Source organism: Eptatretus burgeri, chromosome 15 (genome assembly GCF_056783735.1).
Source record: "Eptatretus burgeri isolate ZD-2024b chromosome 15, Ebu_testis_v1, whole genome shotgun sequence".
NCBI lineage: Eukaryota > Metazoa > Chordata > Myxini > Myxiniformes > Myxinidae > Eptatretus > Eptatretus burgeri.
Window position 1 is genome coordinate 4,834,286 of NC_140975.1, and position 20,187 is coordinate 4,854,472.

At 43.9% G+C, this 20,187-nt stretch overlaps 1 protein-coding gene across 1 annotated transcript; it reads right to left on the minus strand.

The window, feature by feature from the left end:
- Window positions 1-14,765: 14,765 nt before the first annotated feature.
- On the minus strand, window positions 14,766-19,839 carry LOC147011364 (oligodendrocyte transcription factor 3-like). Its single transcript, XM_085856969.1, has one exon. It carries the CDS (start codon window positions 19,642-19,644, stop codon window positions 18,748-18,750), a length of 897 nt encoding a protein of 298 aa, XP_085713095.1. The 5' UTR covers window positions 19,645-19,839; the 3' UTR covers window positions 14,766-18,747.
- Between the last annotated feature and the right edge of the window lie 348 nt (window positions 19,840-20,187).

Genomic DNA, 20,187 nt, shown 5'->3' on the forward strand with positions numbered 1-20,187 from the left:
TAGATCATTTGTGAGCTCTCTCTATCTGATAGCATCGTTCGCAAAATTGTCGTTTAAGCTCCACGTTTAGGTGGACAGTTATCGTGTTGACCACCGGTGATTCCTCTCTCAAACACGTTCAGGCCCATAACTACCTCGGGGGGGGGGGTCCCAGGAGGATCCCCAAATGGTGAGCCGATTATGGGAAATCAGATGATGTACTTTATGTTATCAAGAAGAGTTTTTATGGCTTTACATACGTAATAATAATCGGCAATGTTTTGATGGAGATTTCTGTGATGCATTAAACTTTAATCCATCAAGGGTGGATGGATTCAAATGGTGCATGAGTCGTGGACCCTTATGTAAAAAAGGACACCTAAGGCGACTACTGAGTGCTCACTCTGCATTGCCGGTGGATGCCATGACCCATACCGGCCATAGGTCTTCATAGAGCGGCACCGGCACAAGCAAGTGCCACGCGTTGTTTCTTACCTTGAACCTGCTGAGATGGAGGACCTTTGGAGCAAGCAAAAAGGTAATGGGCCACATTGAGAGTCCACTGTCCTCATGGGTTCGCTACATCAAAGCTGAAAAGGTCCACACGTCATTAACTCAAAATAATAAATTAAAACACCTCATCAACATAGATAAGGCAAGAGAGGAGGTTGAAGGAGATGTAAACCACTCCCCGCGCCCATCCTGCCCCTCGGATCACCTCCACAGCTTTCCTTTCCGGACCTGAGTAATTCTCGGGGTCCTCAACGTTCTCAAAGTTCTCATTCAAAATTAGAGCGCGCGAACGTTTGAGCGTCAAAACGTGACGTCATAGCAATAAACACCCCCGCTATCCTCCTGTAGGCGATTTAGCGCACTACGCAATCCCTCTACACTCTACAGGGTGTATATTTTTGTTCCTTTATTTAGAACATTGTACACTCATTTCAGTATATCCATCCATCCATCCATCGGGACCATACTCTGTTCAGAGCGTTGGTGAAGCTCTAAGCAGTCTCCTTGGCTATTGGGCACAATCCTGGACGGGTCACCACTCCGACACAGGATACCAGCAAGCTGGTACTCATTTTGCCGACCTCGGAAGGATGACAGGCAGAATCAACCCCACCTGGTATTAATTCAACGGCTGAGCGGGATTTAAACTCAGGATCTGGGGATCCCAAGCCTAGCATTGTAAACATTATATCATTTATTAATAATGATGTCATCTTGTATGTTTTGACGTATGACGTGTATTGTTTTGGTGAACGTCAGAGCTTTAATGAGTTCAAAACAAATTGAGTAAAATTCGAACCAATATTGTTAATAATAATAATGATAATAATAATAATAATCATCATCATATGCGATTATGTACTATAACGGCCAGCACTCATTCCAAAAACCGAAATAGTATACTAATAAAAATCACCGAAAACACAACCATCTGTGGCCTGCAGGGCCTGGGATGGGTCATTGTTCGACTCGTTTTTGTACTCGAACTCACACTCAACGTCCCAATCCATCCCTGCGCTCTGGGCCACGGCATATGGGCACAGGGCCACGCTCACTGGAATAAATCACCCGAATTTCACACCTCTCACATGTCGGGCCCGTCCACTGGCACAGCCACCCCCAGAAGGGGACGCACGGCACGCGGTGTCACCTCTACAGGACATGACCATGGACCCTCCACTAAAAAGGGTGGTGTGCAATGGTCACACGGATCTACAGAATGGACTTTAAAATACCACTCTGAATGGAGGTAGCATCGAGCGTTGAGTGCAAATAGCTGCGTGAAAGGATAGATATACATCGAAGGAGGCAAGAACGAATGGATGGATGGATGAGGATGAGTGGATGGATTGATGTATGAATGAGTGGATGGATTGATGTATGGATGAGTGGATGGATTGATATATGAATGAGTGGATGGATTGATGTATGAATGAGTGGTGGATTGATGTATGAATGAGTGGATGGATTGATGTATGAATGAGTGGATGGATTGATGTCTGAATGAGTGGATGGATTTATGCATGACTGAGTGGATAGATTGATGCATGAAAGAGTGGAAGGATTGATGTATGAAAGAGTGGATGGATTGATGTATGAAAGAGTGGATGGATTGATGTATGAGTGGATGGATTGATGTATGAATGAGTGGTGGATTGATGTAAGAATGAGTAGATGAATTGATGAATGAATGAGTGGATGGATTGATGTATGAATGAGTGGATGGATTGGTGTATGAAAGACTGGATGGATTGATGTATGAGTGGATGGATTGATGTATGAATGAGTGGTGGATTGATGTATGAATGAGTGGATGGATTGATGTATGAATGAGTGGATGGATTGATGTCTGAATGAGTGGATGGATTTATGCATGACTGAGTGGATAGATTGATGCATGAAAGAGTGGAAGGATTGATGTATGAAAGAGTGGATGGATTGATGTATGAAAGACTGGATGGATTGATGTATGAGTGGATGGATTGATGTATGAATGAGTGGTGGATTGATGTAAGAATGAGTAGATGAATTGATGAATGAATGAGTGGATGGATTGATGTATGAATGAGTGGATGGATTGGTGTATGAAAGACTGGATGGATTGATGTATGAGTGGATGGATTGATGTATGAATGAGTGGTGGATTGATGTATGAATGAGAGATTGGATTGATGTATGAATGAGTTGATGGATTGATGTATGAATGAGTTGATGGATTGATGTATGAATGGGTGGATGAATTGATGTAAGAATGAGTGGATGAATTGATGTATGAAAGAGTGGATGTATTGATGTATGAAAGAGTGGATGGATTGATGTATGAATAAGTGGATGGATTGATGTATGAATGAGTGGATGGATTGATGTAAGAATGAGAGGATGGATTGATGTAAGAATGAGAGGATGGATTGATGTAAGAATGAATGGTGGATTGATGTGAGAATGAGTGGATGGATTGATGTATGAATGAGTGGATGGATTGATGTGTGAAAGAGTGGATGGATTGATGTATGAATGAGTGGATGGATTGATGTATGAATGAGGGAATGAAGGATAAGTGGATGGATTGATGCAAAGAGGAATGGACGAGATCTTTTTGAGATAGCGACCTTTTGAGATATCCCATTCACAGACAGACAAATAAGCAAACAAACAAACAAGCTGACAGACAAACAGACAGACAGACAGACAGACGGGGTGAAGACATAACCTCCTTCCACCTTTGGTGGTGGATGTAATAAATACCGTACTATAAATTCCCATACTATAAAACATCACCGCGCACTCAAAAACCCCAAATTCTCATAACTTTCACCCAAAACACAATCCACAAATCCAGTTTTTTTTCTGAACAAGTATTGTATAGTACCGTATTACAGTTATTTTGTTATTATTGTCAGGTCAGGTCAGATTTGATCTGTGACCTGCTGCAGGTACCATGTAAACCTGTACTAACCTGTTCCATGGTCGGGTTGTCGGCGACTAAACCGTCTCCCCCACCAGGTTTCCTGGTAAGGAGGGTGTATGATGGACATGGACACCCAACAGGATTAAAAACAAAACCTGTCAAAGGGCGGAGGAGCTCCTTGTGAGCAAATGGCCATCGATATCTAGTGCACAACTGTGTCTGCGGAATGTCCTATCCCGAAGAGAGGATGATCACCTGTCTCTGTTATCATCTGAGCTCAAGCGTTTGAACATCGGTGTTGCAGCACTCTCTGAGGTTCGGAGACCTGATCATGGTGAGATCATGGCAGGTAGTTCGACTTACGACTGATATGGTCGCTTTGATAGTTACCATGCCAAATGAGTTTTTTTTCATGTTGAAGACTCCAGTCAGGGACTAAATAGTCCTCATCGAGGCCAGGCCTTAAATAAAGCGAAATAAAAGAGAGACAATGTAAAGTGAGGAGTGAAAATGAGTGAGGAAGAAAAGTGTGTGATGTTTGTTTGCAAGAAAGAGATATTAAAGCTGGCCCTGGTAGCTTTAGTCTGAGTGCGACAGAAAGTAAGACCAGCAATCCTGATATGGAGAGTGTAACATGGTTCCGGACACTACTTTAACGCTCCTAATTCAGACCGGTAGTACTACCCTGAGCAGTTGCTGTCTACAACCTACTACCGAAAAGAAAACTGAAGATCCACTCCATGGGAGTACCTGTCCACAAAATTTTGCCAGGTCAAGCCAGATCGGATCTGACGTTGTTTTAGCTGTGTCCAATAAGCTGACTCTCATGATAATTGAGGTAACACCGGTTAACGAGTGTATGAGACTAAGGATTCGTCACTCCTTGGGAGTCATTTCCTGGTCTCTGTATATGCTCCGACTAAGGTGAGTGATCTCATCGTGAAGGACACATTCTATGCGGCGCTCGAGTCTGTGGTTGATCAGTGCCCTAGGCGAGACACTCTCTGAGTCTTGGAGGATTTCGATTCATCGACTAGAACTGATAGGGATGATGATGAGACATGTGTTTGTCCCCATGGATCTGGAACTGTGAACCAGAATATCACTAAGATCATTGACTTTTGGTGCTGAAACCATGACACAGCCACTCTAAGTCCACGACTTCTTGCAGAGGCTCATCACTGGACTTGGTATCCCAATGCTGGTGGTGTGGCAAAGGAGATTAATCACGTGCCTGTTGATGGTTACTGGAGGATGCTCCAGACTTGTAGGGTCTACCGGAATATGCTCAGTTCCTCAATACTGACCACGGGCTTGTTGGAGCAACTCTGAAGTTGCAGATTAAATCCAGGAGAATGGTACCATCCCAGCCTATGCTGGAAGTTGGCAAGCTGAAGGATGAGAGGGTAGCTGAGGAGCTTGTGAACAGCCTGAGTGGGGATTTGGGGAGTTTGGGCATTTCAAGAGATCTGAAGAGTTGTGGAGTGCCTTCAAGACGACCATCCTTGATGTTGGCAGTGGATGTCTTGGAACTCATCATCAGGTGGGGAGGAACTTTGTCTCCCATGCGACACTGAATACCAGTGACCACAGTTGCAAGGCCAGGCTTGATGACAGAGCTGAGCTGTTCATGGAGGAGAGGCATAAAACTGTACGTGTGCTGAGCGTGGACAAGAAGGCCTATGTGTGAGGAATCTGTGAAGGGGTAGAGCATCACCTGTGGTCAAGTGATTCTCGTCCTGCTTACAGAAGAATTAGTGCATTGCATTCCTCCAAGCATGTACCCTGTGTAATGCAGTTAGAGTGGAGGGTGGTAAGCTCTTGACAGAGGAGTCCAAAGTGAAGGCCCACTGGGCCAGTTACTTTAAGCGGCTGTACCAGCCTTACCCACCAGCTGTTGAGTTGGATGTCAGGGATGTTACTATCCCTATTGCTGACCCTCCAATCAACTGTGAACCACCTTTGTTTGTGGAAACACAGACTGCAGTGAACCAGCTGAGAGGGGTAAAACTCTTGGGATCTGTGGCATCCATGCTGAACTTCTCAAGGCTGGTGGAAATGCTGTACTCGTGTCATTACATGCAGTTCTGTGCTCTGCCTGGAACACAGGCATCAACTGAATGGAAGAGGGGCCTTGTTGTCCCTCTCTGGAAAGGAAAGGGTGATCGCCAGGACCGCAACAACCACTTAGGGGTTACGCTGATTTCAGTGCTGGGCAAGGTCTTTGCTCAGATAATTCTTCATAGGGTTCACCACCATCTACTTGAGTACCAGCGCCCATGGCAGTCAGGCTTTACACCAAAGAGGTCAATGATTGACCGTATCCTTGCTCTTCAGATCCTCGCCGAACAGAGACGAGAGTTTCAGCAGGGGCTGCAAGCATTCTATGTTGATCTCCGCAAAGCGTTCGATTCAGCGAATCAGGATGCCTTCTGGAGGATTCTTGGCCTTCGCGGGGTGCCACCAAAACGGATCAATCTGATTTCTCACTATACTCTGGGACTGAGAGTGCTGTGAGGTATGGTGGCTCTATCTCCGACTTATTTCCATTTGTTACTGGAGTTTGTCAGGGGTGTGTACTGGCTCCTACACTTTCAAGCGCTTGTATGGACTGGATTCTGGGGAGGATGTCAGAGAGATCAAGCTGCGGTGCATCGTTTTGGAATGTCAAGATCTCTGACCTTAATTTCGCAGATAATGCAGTCATCTTTGCAGAAACGCGAGATATTCTTCTGGGGGCCCTTAGGGGCACTGAATGAGGAATTGGAGTCACTGGGATTACAGGTTTCCTGGGTCAAAACCAAGATCCAGGCTTTCAATGACATCTTGTCTGCTATCTTGTCTGTACCTGTTTGGGGTGAGGATGTTGATGTCACAGAGAGATTCACTTCACTTGGCAGGGATATTCATGTCTCCACATATTGTGAGCCAGAGGTTGATAGACATCCGGGTTCAGCCTGGGGAGTCACAAATTCATTGGATCATGGGGTGTGGCAGTATATGTACCTATGCGGGATGAAAGTCCGAGTCTTTAAGTCCTTGGTGCTTCTAGTCTTGCTCTACGAATGTGAAACTTGGGCTCTGACCAGGGATATGAGATGGAGACTTGACTCCTTTGGTAACAGGTCTCTTCGGAGAATCCTTCGCAATCGCTGGTTAGACTTTGTGTCCAATGAGTGGTTTCTGAGAGATACTCAGATGAGGTTTGTTGCCTGTATCGTCCGTGAGCATCAGCTGAGGCTGTATGGACATGTGGCTCATTTTCCTGACCCTGATCCTGCTCACTAGATTGTCTCAGTGATGGAGCCTCATGGGTGAAGGGGGTGAGTGGGACAACTACGTTCCTCGTGGTAGCAGCAGGTTGATCGGCATCTCAAGAAGATGGGGATGGCCTCTGCCTGGGGAATGGCCAGAGAGAAGCCCTTGGATTACCGGTGGAAAATGGACGCAGAGACGCGCTGCTCTGGCGCATGCTCCCATAACTGAACTGACCTGACTCATTATTCTCAACAATCCCCTTGAAGAAGTCCTTTCATTCAAGCTTTTGGGTCTCACTATCTGCCACGATCTTTCCTGGGAAAGCCATTACATATCTCCAAGCTGGCCTCCAAAGCCATTCGCCGACTGGGCATCCTACGTCGTGCAAAGTTCTTCCTTGGCACACCTGAGCTGCTGACCACAAACAAAGCTTCCATGCTCAGTTTGATGGAGTACTACTCCCCCATGTGGGGTGGTGCCCCCGCCTCTCACCTTTCTCGACTTCACACTGTGGAAACCAAGGCTTTTGGGATCATTGGTATCTCCCGCAATTAAGCTGAGTCTTTGGGTCTCTCAGTCTCTTACCGGAAGCAGGTTGGTGGTCTTTCTGTCTTCTACCGTCTCCTCTCTGGCCTTGCCCCCCCTCCCGCTCTGTCTATGCTCTACCCTGAATATACTGTAAATGTCCCCCCCCCCTTTTATTTCCTCAGGGAGCTAAAGGTCCGCCAAAAACCCCCTTCTTGTGACACTGCCAAAATGAAGAATCACTGTTCACCTTCACTCCTTCATTCCTCTTTTTTTCTCACCTCTGGAACAAACTCCCACACTCTCTTTAATCCCACTCCTCCCTCTTGGTCTTCAAAACAGCTGTTCACCACCATCTCTTATCTTCCCCCATCCAAAATCTTGATCTTTTCTACCCCCCCGTTCATCTACCCCAAACCCATCTTCAAATTCCCCGTTTTTCTTCCTGAAAGTCCTTGTAGTATCATCTTGTTTATCCCATGTACCCCACCCCATCCCTCTCCCTTCCACGGATATCCTATTGTCTCTGTTCCCCACTATTTTGTGCTTCCCTCTCCCACCCCTCGTCTCCTGCCTCGTTATATCTTTCTGTGTATTCGCTCTTACATGAGCCTCGACTTGGTATAGGTATACAATTTTTTTTTTTAAAGCAGATTTTGTGTGGTTTGAGTCTTAAAGGTTGTCAATGGTCTAAAGGGTTTCAAGATCTGAAGGGTAAGTTACAACAGTATTTTGGGTCTAAAAGTATAAGTGGTCAAATCTCTGAAGGATGCAAATGTCTAAGGGGTCTAAAATGCATCTAAAAGGGATCTAAAGTGTCAAAAGAGGTTGAAGTGGTGTCAAGGGTCGAAAGTTCTAAATGGTCCAAAAGGATCCAAGCAGTCTCAACATGTCTAAAGAGTGTTAAGGTGTAAGAGGTCTAAAGGGAGTTAAGGTGTAAGGGGTCTAAAGGGACTTAAGGGACTTAAGAGATGCAAAGGTCTGAAGGGTCTGTGGGATCTAAAGTGTCGAGGAGTCTAAAAATTGATCTAAAGGGTGAAGGGGTCTAAAGGGTCATGAAGGGAAAAGGGGTTTGTTGGGTTTTAGGGTGTCTAAGGTTTATAAATGGTCTAATGGGGTGTATAGGGGTCTTCGGGGTCGAATGGCTTGAAAGGGTCTATACGGTTTTATGGGTCTAACATGCTCTATAGGGTTATAAAGAGTCTTAGGGTTTCAACAGGATGAAAATATCTAATGGTGTGTAAACGATCTACAATGTCTCCAGGGTCTTCAAAGGTCAAAGGGGTCTCAGCAATCTAAACGGTCTCGGGGTTTGAAAGGTCCATTCCGACAACACGTAATTGATCGACGTAGTCACTGTGTAAGTGATGTTCAAACAGTACGTTACGAGAACGGCACTCGAGAGAGCGCATACCTCCACCAGGTAGAGCAGTGTACGTTTTGTATCCACCAATAGGCCAGATCTGCATTTGGACCTTCAACAAAATCTAATCAGCCGGTTCTTGTCACCCATCCAACTCATCCACCAGAGTTTGTCCGAATCCGTCCAGAACTTTTTGAGATACCCTGCTCACAGACAAACGGGGGTTAAAACAATCTCCGGATGATAATTATATTTCAAGTAATTGTAAAATTAGTTCTGTGCAAACACACACAAGTTACGTGATCGATTGGTGAATTTTTCATGAAATATCAGAAATTCCCAAAACAGGTGATATTTCCGCACCACGTGATATCACCACGTTATCTTACATCACACGCGTGTTTTGGGTCACAGACCAATTCGTACGTATCACGTGATCGATATTGCTGACACCAAAAAGCAAATTACAAATTCCTGCCCAAATCAATTTCAGTCGAACGCGAGTCCTGGCCAGCCGGTTCGTAAAAGACTTCGGTCAAAAACTTCCTCCAACAAACCCCACGAGCAGATGACGTTCAAACAGCGGATGCCGTTAAAGTATGGAGATACCCATGGTACTTTGTGAACAACACCGACATTTTGGTCAATATCGTCAACTGATCGATTTCCTTTAAATATACTGTAAATGTATTTACCTTCCCATTACACTCCCCTGGGCCAGCACACACCCCAACGAGGGAACACCCCTCCTCTCTACTTCCAGGCCAGCACCCAGCACACACACCCCAAGGAGAGAACACCCCTCATCCCTCCCTTCGCCAGCACAAACACCCCCATAAGATAATACGAAGCCAAAAAGAAACCAAAATAATTAAGGTGACCAGTGAATGTGAATTATTAAAATGCCTGCTGGTGGCTCCGTACGGTCAACGTGGTTGGCTGAAGATCTTAGGGTCTTGAGTTTAAGCCCCTGTCGTTCTGTGAAATAACACCAGGTGGGTTGTTCACTCAGCCTGTCATCCTTCCGAGGTTTGCAAAATGAGAACCAGCTCACTGGAAACAGGGGGGCACCGCATCAGTGGCACAGCTGTGCTTTCAGCAATGATGCAGCCAGCAAGCACAGGCTCCATACGAAACAACATTAAAAAATATAGACACATTTACCATTTTTATATCAGGCCACGGACTTAATGACCATCTGTCGTTCACCATGACCCATCCATGGGTAGACAACATGGCGATCCACGAATAAAGCACAAAAAAATTTTTTTGCTTCGTTGTTTCCCAGATGTAAAGGATTAATTATTACAAACCCCCCTCATCCCAAACACCTCCACCCCACCTCCTCGGCAGCCGCCTCCCCCTGAGTCGCAGGCAAATCACGAGCAGCCGAGGACGACGCGCAGTCATTGTACCCCTCCCTCAAGGGTAACGTTACCCCTCCCCCACTCCTGCCCAGCTATTCTCTGTTTCTTTCTACCCCCCCCCCAACCGCTTCACTCTACATTCTCTGTCTATACCTCCCTCACTCCCCCACCCCCAACCCACTCTGACATTCTCTTCTCTTTCTATCCCCTCCCCCTCACTTTGATATTCTCTCTGTCTTTCTTCCTACACCCCCCCTTTCTCGTCCTACCATTCTTATTATTTTCTACCGCTACCCCTCCCTTCAAACGCCAATCCAATCCTATCCTCAATCCTCTCTCCCCCCCCCCACCCTCTGTGCAGTTTTCCCCATTTTATCCAGATTTTCCTTTTCAACAACCCACCCAAGTTTTGAGCATCTAATCTGGCAGTGGAAGGGAGGGGGGCATTTATGAGAGACAAAGAGGAGGGGTAGGGAGGGAGAGTTGCGTACATTGAATAAAACTGATGTTATGGTGAAACTCCTCGACAGTAACATAAACCGGTCACTAAAATGTCCAATTAAATTATTTGTACTTCATACAGAGACGTGTGCAGATTGTGTATCAGGGAGCCATGCCTGGCTCAGCATCGCCCTTGTGCACACCCGGCGCACCCTTAGTACACCATGGTCTTGGTCCAAGCAGGCAAGACCTGTGTGGAGCGGAAACTCCGCGTGAATGAAAACGAGGGAAACAATTGCCATTTTAATCATTACCTTAACTAACCGATGGTTATCACGTACGTGCATTGATTGTAGTGCACACAGCATCGACAATAAATCCATGGCACACGTTTACTCGGCAATTACCCCGCACACAGAAGCAAAAAGCGGGGTTAAGCAATTGGCTCACTTTGTCTATTTGTCCGTCTTCAAACGTCATACTATGATCAAGGAACTACTCAATTACAATGAAATGTTACATTTCAGGCACTGCAGAACACTAATCGGAACACACGCCTGCACAGAGAGGAGTTGGATAATTTAACTCTGTCTGCCTGTCTGGCAGTTAAACAAGATTGAAAATCATTGCAAACAGGAAACTTACTGTTTCTAGGATGTCATAATGGACACAAACAACAAGCACGAATAACTTATTTGACGTGTTAAACAAGGTGGTGGAAAAGACGCTGCATCAAACGGCAGTAAACTTCTGGGAAAAGTTTGTTTTTTTTTTCTACAACTTTACAACCTTTAAAACTTTCATTTTAATTAAATGTAATTATATATGTATACATTGTGGAGCACAAATTGCCCTCTTGACACTTCCAAAAGCATTCCGTTTGGTATTATTCGGAAAAAATATTCACGACGGCTCATGTCCTGAGGGCAGAGTAACTGTGAGATTCAGCATTGAGAAAATATGGCGGCATCTCGTGCTTTGTTCAGTGCAAAATGCAAAGCAGGAGTTTAAAAGACCCTTCCCATGTCCTTTTTCTCAAGACTGCGCTGGGTAAAGTGTTCTATGAACCATCTAGTCATGAAATTGGCTTATTAGCCCCCGTTAGACTTAGTGCGAAACGGGGGCTTATGGATTTGGTCTCTATTTTCGTGTGCGTGCGTGCGTGCGTGCGTGCGTGCATCCGCAACCATATCTCAGACATGTATGGACCGATTTTACTCATACTTGGCACAAAGACAACACCTAATGATTTACATGTACACATCCTTTTGTTTCACGATGCATTCAAAGATGGCCCACTGGCGGCCATTTTAGTTGTAGAAAAAAACCAAAACCCGATGCTCTACACGTCCTAAACCATTTCTCGGACACACATTTACTGATCTTGTTCAAGCTTGGCAGACAGATAAAGAATGATGGCTTACATATGCACGTCATTTTTTCTTTGAGATCAAATCCAAGATGGCCGACTGGCGGCCATTTTGTTACATAAATGTGTCCCACCATTTCTCTGACAAGCATGGTCCGATTTTGTTGAAACTTGGCACAAGCACAGTGCATGATGGTATACATGTGCACCTCACTTTATTTTGTGATCTGATCAAAGGTGGCCGACTGGTAGACTGACAGCCATTTTAGTTGTAAAAAAAACATGTGCGCTAGCCCTTTAACTCCATACAGCAAAAATACTAAAACAATGGGGGCTATGGATATTTTATGACTTTTTTTACTTACTAAATACCCAACACGTCAAATCGTTTACATTTCCCATCAGAATTTGCACGAAAAGTCGATGCTCACCTGGATCTTACATAAAGTTACATGCAAATCATGTATCATGTGATTCTCATGAGACTTTCTTTCTGCTTTGTAAACTAATGAATCTAACGGCCAGAACACAATTTCCTACACGAATCAAATTATACAAACAAGTAATTAATTAAATGAAAATTAATCTCTTCATCTGACATTATTATATAGATACAGTACTGCATATTAAACGTGATCATATAACAATACACACAAAACTAGAGAGTTCATAGACCACCTTACCACATCTTGGGGTATTGAGAAAAAGGACATGGGAAGGATCTTTTCAACTTTTGCTTTGCGTTTCCGAGCATGATCAATATTTCCTACGAGCTGCCATTTTGTATGAACCTGGATATCCCCCAATGCTGAGAGTGCGAGCAGCACATTTGATTGGTCAAGATGTTGTCAAGTGGCATAATATTTTGTCCAAGTACTGCAAGACTGGAGGTTTTTGAAAGTGCTAAGAAGGTGATTTGTGTTCTCCAATGTTCAAGTATATAGTTAAATGAAAATAAAATAAAGATTTTAAAGGTTGTGGACAATATTTGAATGAAAATAAAATAAAGATTTTAAAGGTTGTGGACAATATTTAAATGAAAATAAAATAAAGATTTTAAAGGTTGTGGACAATATTGAAATGAAAATAAAATAAAGATTTTAAAGGTTGTGGGCAATATTTAAATGAAAATAAAATAAAGATTTTAAAGGTTGTGGACAATATTTAAATGAAAATAAAATAAAGATTTTAAAGGTTGTGGACAATATTGAAATGAAAATAAAATAAAGATTTTAAAGGTTGTGGACAATATTTAAATGAAAATAAAATAAAGATTTTAAAGGTTGTGGGAAATATTTAAATGAAAATAAAATAAAGATTTTAAAGGTTGTGGGCAATATTTAAATAAAAATAAAACAAAGATTTTAAAGGGTGTGGACAATATTTAAATGAAAATAAAATAAAGATTTTAAAGGTTGTGGACAATATTTAAATGAAAATAAAATAAAGATTTTAAAGGTTGTGGACAATATTGAAATGAAAATAAAATAAAGATTTTAAAGGTTGTGGGCAATATTTAAATGAAAATAAAATAAAGATTTTAAAGGTTGTGGACAATATTTAAATGAAAATAAAATAAAGATTTTAAAGGGTGTGGACAATATTAAAATGAAAATAAAATAAAGATTTTAAAGGGTGTGGAGAATATTTAAATGAAAATAAAATAAAGATTTTAAAGGTTGTGGACAATATTTAAATGAAAACAAAATAAAGATTTTAAAGGGTGTGGACAATATTTAAATGAAAATATAATAAAGATTTTAAAGGTTGTGGGCAATATTTAAATGAAAATAAAATAAAGATTTTAAAGGTTGTGGACAATATTTAAATGAAAATAGAATAAAGATTTTAAAGGTTGTGAGCAATATTTAAATAATAAAATAAAGATTTTAAAGGTTGTGGACAATATTTAAATGAAAAAAAAAATTTTTTTTTAAAGGTTGTGGACAATATTTAAATGAAAATAAAATAAAGATTTTAAAGGTTGTGGACAATATTTAAATGAAAATAAAATAAAGATTTTAAAGGTTGTTGACAATATTTAAATCAAAATAAAATAAAGATTTTAAAGGTTGTCGAAAAAAACAAACAAACTTTTTTCGGAAGTTTACCGCCATTGATGCAGCGTCTTTGACACCATCTTATCAAACAAGTTAAATTAGTTCTTTGTGCCTGTTGTTTGTGTCCTTTATGAGGTCCGAACAACAGTAAGTTCCCTGTTTGGAATGATTTTCAATTTTGTTTCACTGATAGGCAGACAGAGTAAAAAATTACCATCTTCCTCTGTGCACACGAACGCTTGGGACAAGATTGCTTACAATTTGCCAAATTCAGAGCCAAAGTACTGCTACCCTGCAGGCGCATGTTCCGATTCATATTGTAGCGTTTGAAATATATAACATTCAATTGTAATGAAGTGGTTCCTCGATCATTGACTAATGTCTGTGGACAGACAGAGTGAACCAACCAATTGCTTAACCCTGCTCTGCGCTTCACCCGTGGTGTAATAATATGTACATATCACAATGAAATTATGTATAACATGTTCATACAACAATACACCAAAAACTATATGCACATATAATCGTACTAAAATATACAACGAGGTGTCTATCTGTCTGTCTGTGGTCGTTACTTATCCAATCTCAACCAAACTTGCCAGGGAGACGAATAATCATCCGACAAAGGTTGCAGCGACTTGGTTTGTCTCCCTCCCCCCTCCCCGGGGGGGTTCCAAAGATGGGGCCGATGCAAATTCTCCATGTAAATGTGTTCCGTGTAGCGCCGCTCCGGGTGGTGGTGGGAGAGGGTATTATAAGTGACGCTTCAGAACCCTTAATATTGTATCACCAGCAAGAGGCCTCGTCTTATTTTCACACTCGCTTAGCCTATGTTGCTCGAGATTCGACTGTAAAAAAAATCCCGAGGAATTCCCATGTTTTATTGCCTTTCTCCCCATGGAAAATACAACACCGTGTTATGGTGTATAGATCGTTTTAGCATCGTTGCACGTTTTCGTAGCTTTTGTCAAAAGCTGCTTTTATTAACAAAAGTAATAACAAGAATGATAATAGTTATAATAATAATATTAACAATAATAATAGGCAAATAATAAGGATAATAACACGACCTCCTCTGTTGGGAGGGAATGGGTGTTACAATGAAATGATATACAGTATAACGTGTTCATACAACATTCGTGTTCGTGTACATATTCATTTATTTATTATCAGGGCTGACGGCCGCATGGAAGACCATTGTGGGGGAAGGAATCCACAAATAGGTCCATCTTTGAAATAGACTACGGTTGATGAAAATAAATAAATAAATAAATAATACTACTAATAAAAAAAATTTAAATACAGTAATAATAAAAAAAAATCGCGCTACTCTAACTTGGTTTAAGGTTCATGAACTGAGGACATGATCAATCTACATGTATTCAGCTCGATCCAGAGTTTTATCGATGAACCCATCGTGCGTGAACCGCACACGTTATACTCTACATCATATGATAATATATTTATAACATAATTCTGTACAAATTATGAATTGGAACCCTGGACAGAGTGCACCATTGTTTTAACCTTTAAAAAGATGTTTTGTTCGAACTAATTCGAAGTGATTGTTACGTTTCAATGAATTCGAATTCGACGCGGTTACCTGCCCAGACAAACACTGTCAACGTCATTTAACTGAAAGAAAAACTTTGAATCAACGATTTCAGCGTTTTATGGAATCATTTTAACCCTTTCCTCGTGCAATTCCTTTCATCCCTCAGTTGGGCCACAAACTTAATGATCACGCTGCCCGAGTCACACACACACACACACACACACACACACACACACACACACACACACACACACACACACACACACACACACACACACACACACACACACACGCACACACACACACACACACACAACCACGCTGTACCGAACAGTCGGTTCGATCAAAACCTGCGATTTTAAAATAATTCCATCTCTGAACTGGAAATCAAGGGAAGTTTTCGAACTTGGAACGAAACGTCATTTCGAGTTTTTTTTTTAAAAAAATTAAAAAATAAATAAAACTTTTCACTTTTTCATCAAAGACATTGTCGGCGTTCATTGTTTGCCTTTACTTAAATAGTGTTGTAAAGGTTGGAGCAACATTGTCGATTTATAACCACGGAACCGTGTCATCATAACATATCATGTTATATTGTATGAAAAATGATGATGTGGCGTACGTATTAACTTTGGTCTTGTTACGTCATCACCTCGCTATGACAAATTACACTTGAAATTCCATTTCATAATATAAATCCTTATCTTTGGCCCGTTACGCCACGACTCCGACAAACGATGGATCATCGCGCCGTATCCATCGCACTGCGAACGTAAACTACAGGTTATATAAACACTTGTGATGTCACAATCAATTCATGACGTCCCCCTTTTGTGCAATTTGTTTTTTTTCTCCTCGGTGTGTGTTGAATGCGTGACAAGTAGACGCAAAAAAACACAAACCAAAAAAAAAAAAACTCGTCATTCAAAATCACTTTATTTATATTAATATTTATCTCTTGAGTTTTTAAAACCAAGTACAAGATGAAGCGCGTGGAATCCCCGGTGCAGCATCGGAGGGACCCGGGTTCAGGCACGCACGCGGACCAGGTGTGCGACCGGCACGTCACGTGACAACACGCGTGCACAGGTGGCGCGAAGGAGCGTCGTTGAAGGGGACAGATAACGAGAATGTCCAAAAACTTCTCTGAATGACACGCGACTCACAAGTCCTTGGCATGAATTATAAATAGTTTACGGAATGAAAAATAAAATGAATCCTTGACGTGCCTTGGATTGTCGTGTGTCGTGTCGTTTCGAGGATGTTTCGATCGTTTCTCGTACTTCTGCATCATGCAAATGGTCATGTCGAACACACAACGCTCATCGACTCGCTGTACACGGCATAATAATATAATGATGCTTGTGATGTCCTTTGAGAGTCCCACAGCGTGGGAGACTTCACAGGTGGACAGGTGCTTCAACAATCCATTATGTCGTCATAATAATATAATGATGCTTGTAATGTCCTTTGAGAGTCCCACAGCGTGCGAGACTTCACAGGTGGACAGGTGCTTCAACAATCCATTATGTCGTCATAATAATATAATGATGCTTGTAATGTCCTTTGAGAGTCCCACAGCGTGCGAGACTTCACAGGTGGACAGGTGCTTCAACAATCCATTATATACAGAGGAGTTCCTTACCAAACGCCCATGAGGTCATGGTTCTCAATTGTACGGATTATCATTTGCGCTTCTGTACAATCATCCACCATCATCGCGTTATACCTTTGTACGAACCCATTGTCCTTGTGTTTAAATAGCAGCATTTTGAACCTTCATACTGGAATAGAAAACCCACCAGTTTACCTGCTCCCCGACCCCTCGACTCCTCGAAAACCCTGACCCCCACTCCCATACACATACCTGCCCTGTGTCCAGTATTTACAATGCTCCAACCCATTTATCTGATATCAACCATCTTAGTGAAGGTACTCTATATGGTATTAAACCATAAGAGACGATTATTGACCATTTCCTTTGCCCGTCGTTCCAAAAATGGCCACGTTCATCCCAAAGCTGGGCAAATCACGCATTTCATCGCCATACTTTGGGAACACCTCGTACAAGTGGTACTTTGTCCTGTTCTGCGGCGAAAACCCTCCATCGTCACATCGGTTGTCCACATTGTCGATTTGGGGCTTTTCCTTTTTCCTGGAGGATCATTGGTGAAGAACGAACCCCAGCATGGAGATCCTCAATGGGACTGAATTAAAAGATTAATTGAGCCAATCAATGGAGCTGAATTAATTAATCGAAATAAAGTATAGGATCGAGTGAATCAATAAAGCCAATTGATGGGACTGAGTTAAAATATCGATAATTGACCTATTCACTTAATTGAGCCAATTGATGGGACAAAATTAATTAAGAGTCAATAGTTAATTGACTTCTTCACTTAATCGAGACAACCGATGGATGTAAGATAAGTTTTTTTTAATCGAACCAATCAATAAGTGACTTGATTGATTAATCGAGGCAATCGATAAGTACTTTTGTCAATAAGTTTCCCAAACAGACCGAGTGGCATATCTAAATGGAGATCATTGATTAGGTAAACCAGTTATCTTTTACTGTAATCGAATATTAATCAAAGTTACACACTTCGTACACGCAGTCCAGGCAGACAGGTGGACACGTGATGTAAATAGATACCATGGTATATGGAGTGTACACCTGCAGGTCCGAATTGATTGGATCGCAGTGTGCTTTATGCATTCATGTGAAGCAGTGTACTAGCTGTATTTATACAGATTATCATCGAAGTATAAAACGTGTTAAATATCGATAAAGATGCAGCATTGTCAAACTCTTCCCACCCCTTCCCTCCCTCTTCCAGTTTCGCCCCCACCTCCTCCTCCTCCTCCTCCTCCCCCTCCTCTACCAGATCCATATCAAGCTCCACACTCCCCGTGTGTAGTGTAATTGTACCGTATTTATACATGCAGACATATGCTGTGTACATGCGGACATATACGTGCTGCGTAGCCATGACATGGTCCGTAAGCATGTGAAAGGACGTACACGTACATAGAGAGTACGTGCTGCAAGCCCATGTAAATGCGCACGAATGAAGCACAGGTCACGGTCGCAGAAAGAGTTCAGGACCCGATGGAGACCCGACGTCCCTGGGCTTCTATGGGCGCTTCGTACTTGGAAGTCGTGCGTGACACTTTCACTGGTCTTTCATAAGCTCAGGACATCACATGCCGAGAGTCTTACGGGGTCCTTATTGGGATGTCACGGATAGGTCCCTCCATTGTCACGGAGAGACGGATGACCTATCCGGACGATCATGACGCCAGCCGAAGTATCGGAGGCAACTTCGAGCTGGAAATCCTCCGTTAACCCGGCAATGCGGTTGGAACCTGAGAGGTGCTCGAGAAGAGCAAAGGCGCCCTGGGGGCTTCATTTGGCATCGCCCGAAAGGCGCGGGAGCGTTCCGGGAAGTTGGCACATGACGCACGCGCACGGCACGGCTCCCCACTGGTGGAAAGCGGGCGGGAGCGGAGGGCCGGGCGCAGCCACCTTGAGCAGGGCGTGCGCGGCGGGCACAGAGACGCGCTGGTGCAGTGGCGTGCTCGGGACGTGCGGTGGAGCATGGCCCGTAGGTTGTGCGTGCACGCTCGATAGGCCCAGCGTGGCTGGGTGCAAGGCGTGGGCCAGGCTGGTGTGGGCTAGGGGTGGGCAGGGAGCCGCGTGGAAAGCTGAGAGTGACGGGTGAGCTGCGGCGAGTGCGGCGGCGGCAGAGTGCGCACTCCCGGCGGCTCCAACCCCAGCGGCGCCACCCCCATAGATCTCCCCCACGAGTCTCTTCATCTCCTCGAGCGAGCTGCTCAACATGAGGATGTAGTTCCGTGCCAGCAGCAGAGTCGCGATCTTGGAGAGTTTTCTGACCGAAGGTCCGTGCGCGTACGGCATCACTTCGCGCAGTCCATCCATGGCCACGTTGAGGTCATGCATACGCTTGCGCTCCCGGCTGTTTATCTTGAGGCGCAGTTGTTGGATGTCTTGATCGGACATGGCCCGTTTCTCCTTGGCCTTTGCCGAGGCTCCGCTGGCACCCTGTTCAAACAGTCCGCTGGAGTCCGAGTCTATGATGGAATCGCCATCTCCGCCAGTGGACCTTCGCCCTGCCGATTCTCGGCGTCCTAGCCCTGAGAGGCAGGCCGGTGCTGCACCGCCGGAGGTGGTGGACGAGACGCGTCCCGAGATTCCGGCGCCACGCAGGTAGACGCGGCGTAGGGTCTCCACATCATCCGGGGATGAGGCGCGACTGCACTCAGAACTTGCATCAGAATCCATGGTCACTTTGGGTGCTCTGGCTTTCAAAGTTTGTCTGTATAAGGGGACTGATGCTCAGAAAAGACCAAACCTCAAAACTGAGGAGTCGGACACCGACTGATGGTTCCCGATATCCGACAGGGAGCTGAGACAGACAAATCCGAGGATGTATCAGGAAGACCTGGTGGAGCACGTGTCCCCGTCCCTCCCGCCCATTTGATTTTGCTCTTGCCACCGCCTCCTGACTTGCGTCCTTTATAGGCAGCCACGCCAGTCGGGCTTCGACAAAGACGACCTCCCGTGGCAAACCAATGGCGCCTAGCTCGCCCCTTTGAACCTCATCCCACTCTTCGCTCCCCCGCCCTTTTCACCCCCTCCCTTCCCTCCCTTGCGGACAAGACGGTGCGCAGGCTCGGTTCGCCCGGCGACCCTGCGCTCACCATACGGACAAACGCCGTGGGGCCATACAGCGGCCCGGGGAGCTCAATGGACGCCACTTGGAACGCGATCCGCGTCCATCTGCGGCTGTCTCGGCCTGATAACAGTGTGTCTGAAGAACCAACT

Excerpts from the sequence above, each read along its gene's own strand:
- LOC147011364 (XM_085856969.1), bottom strand. The coding sequence starts at position 19,644 with ATGGATTCTGATGCAAGTTCTGAGTGCAGTCGCGCCTCATCCCCGGAT.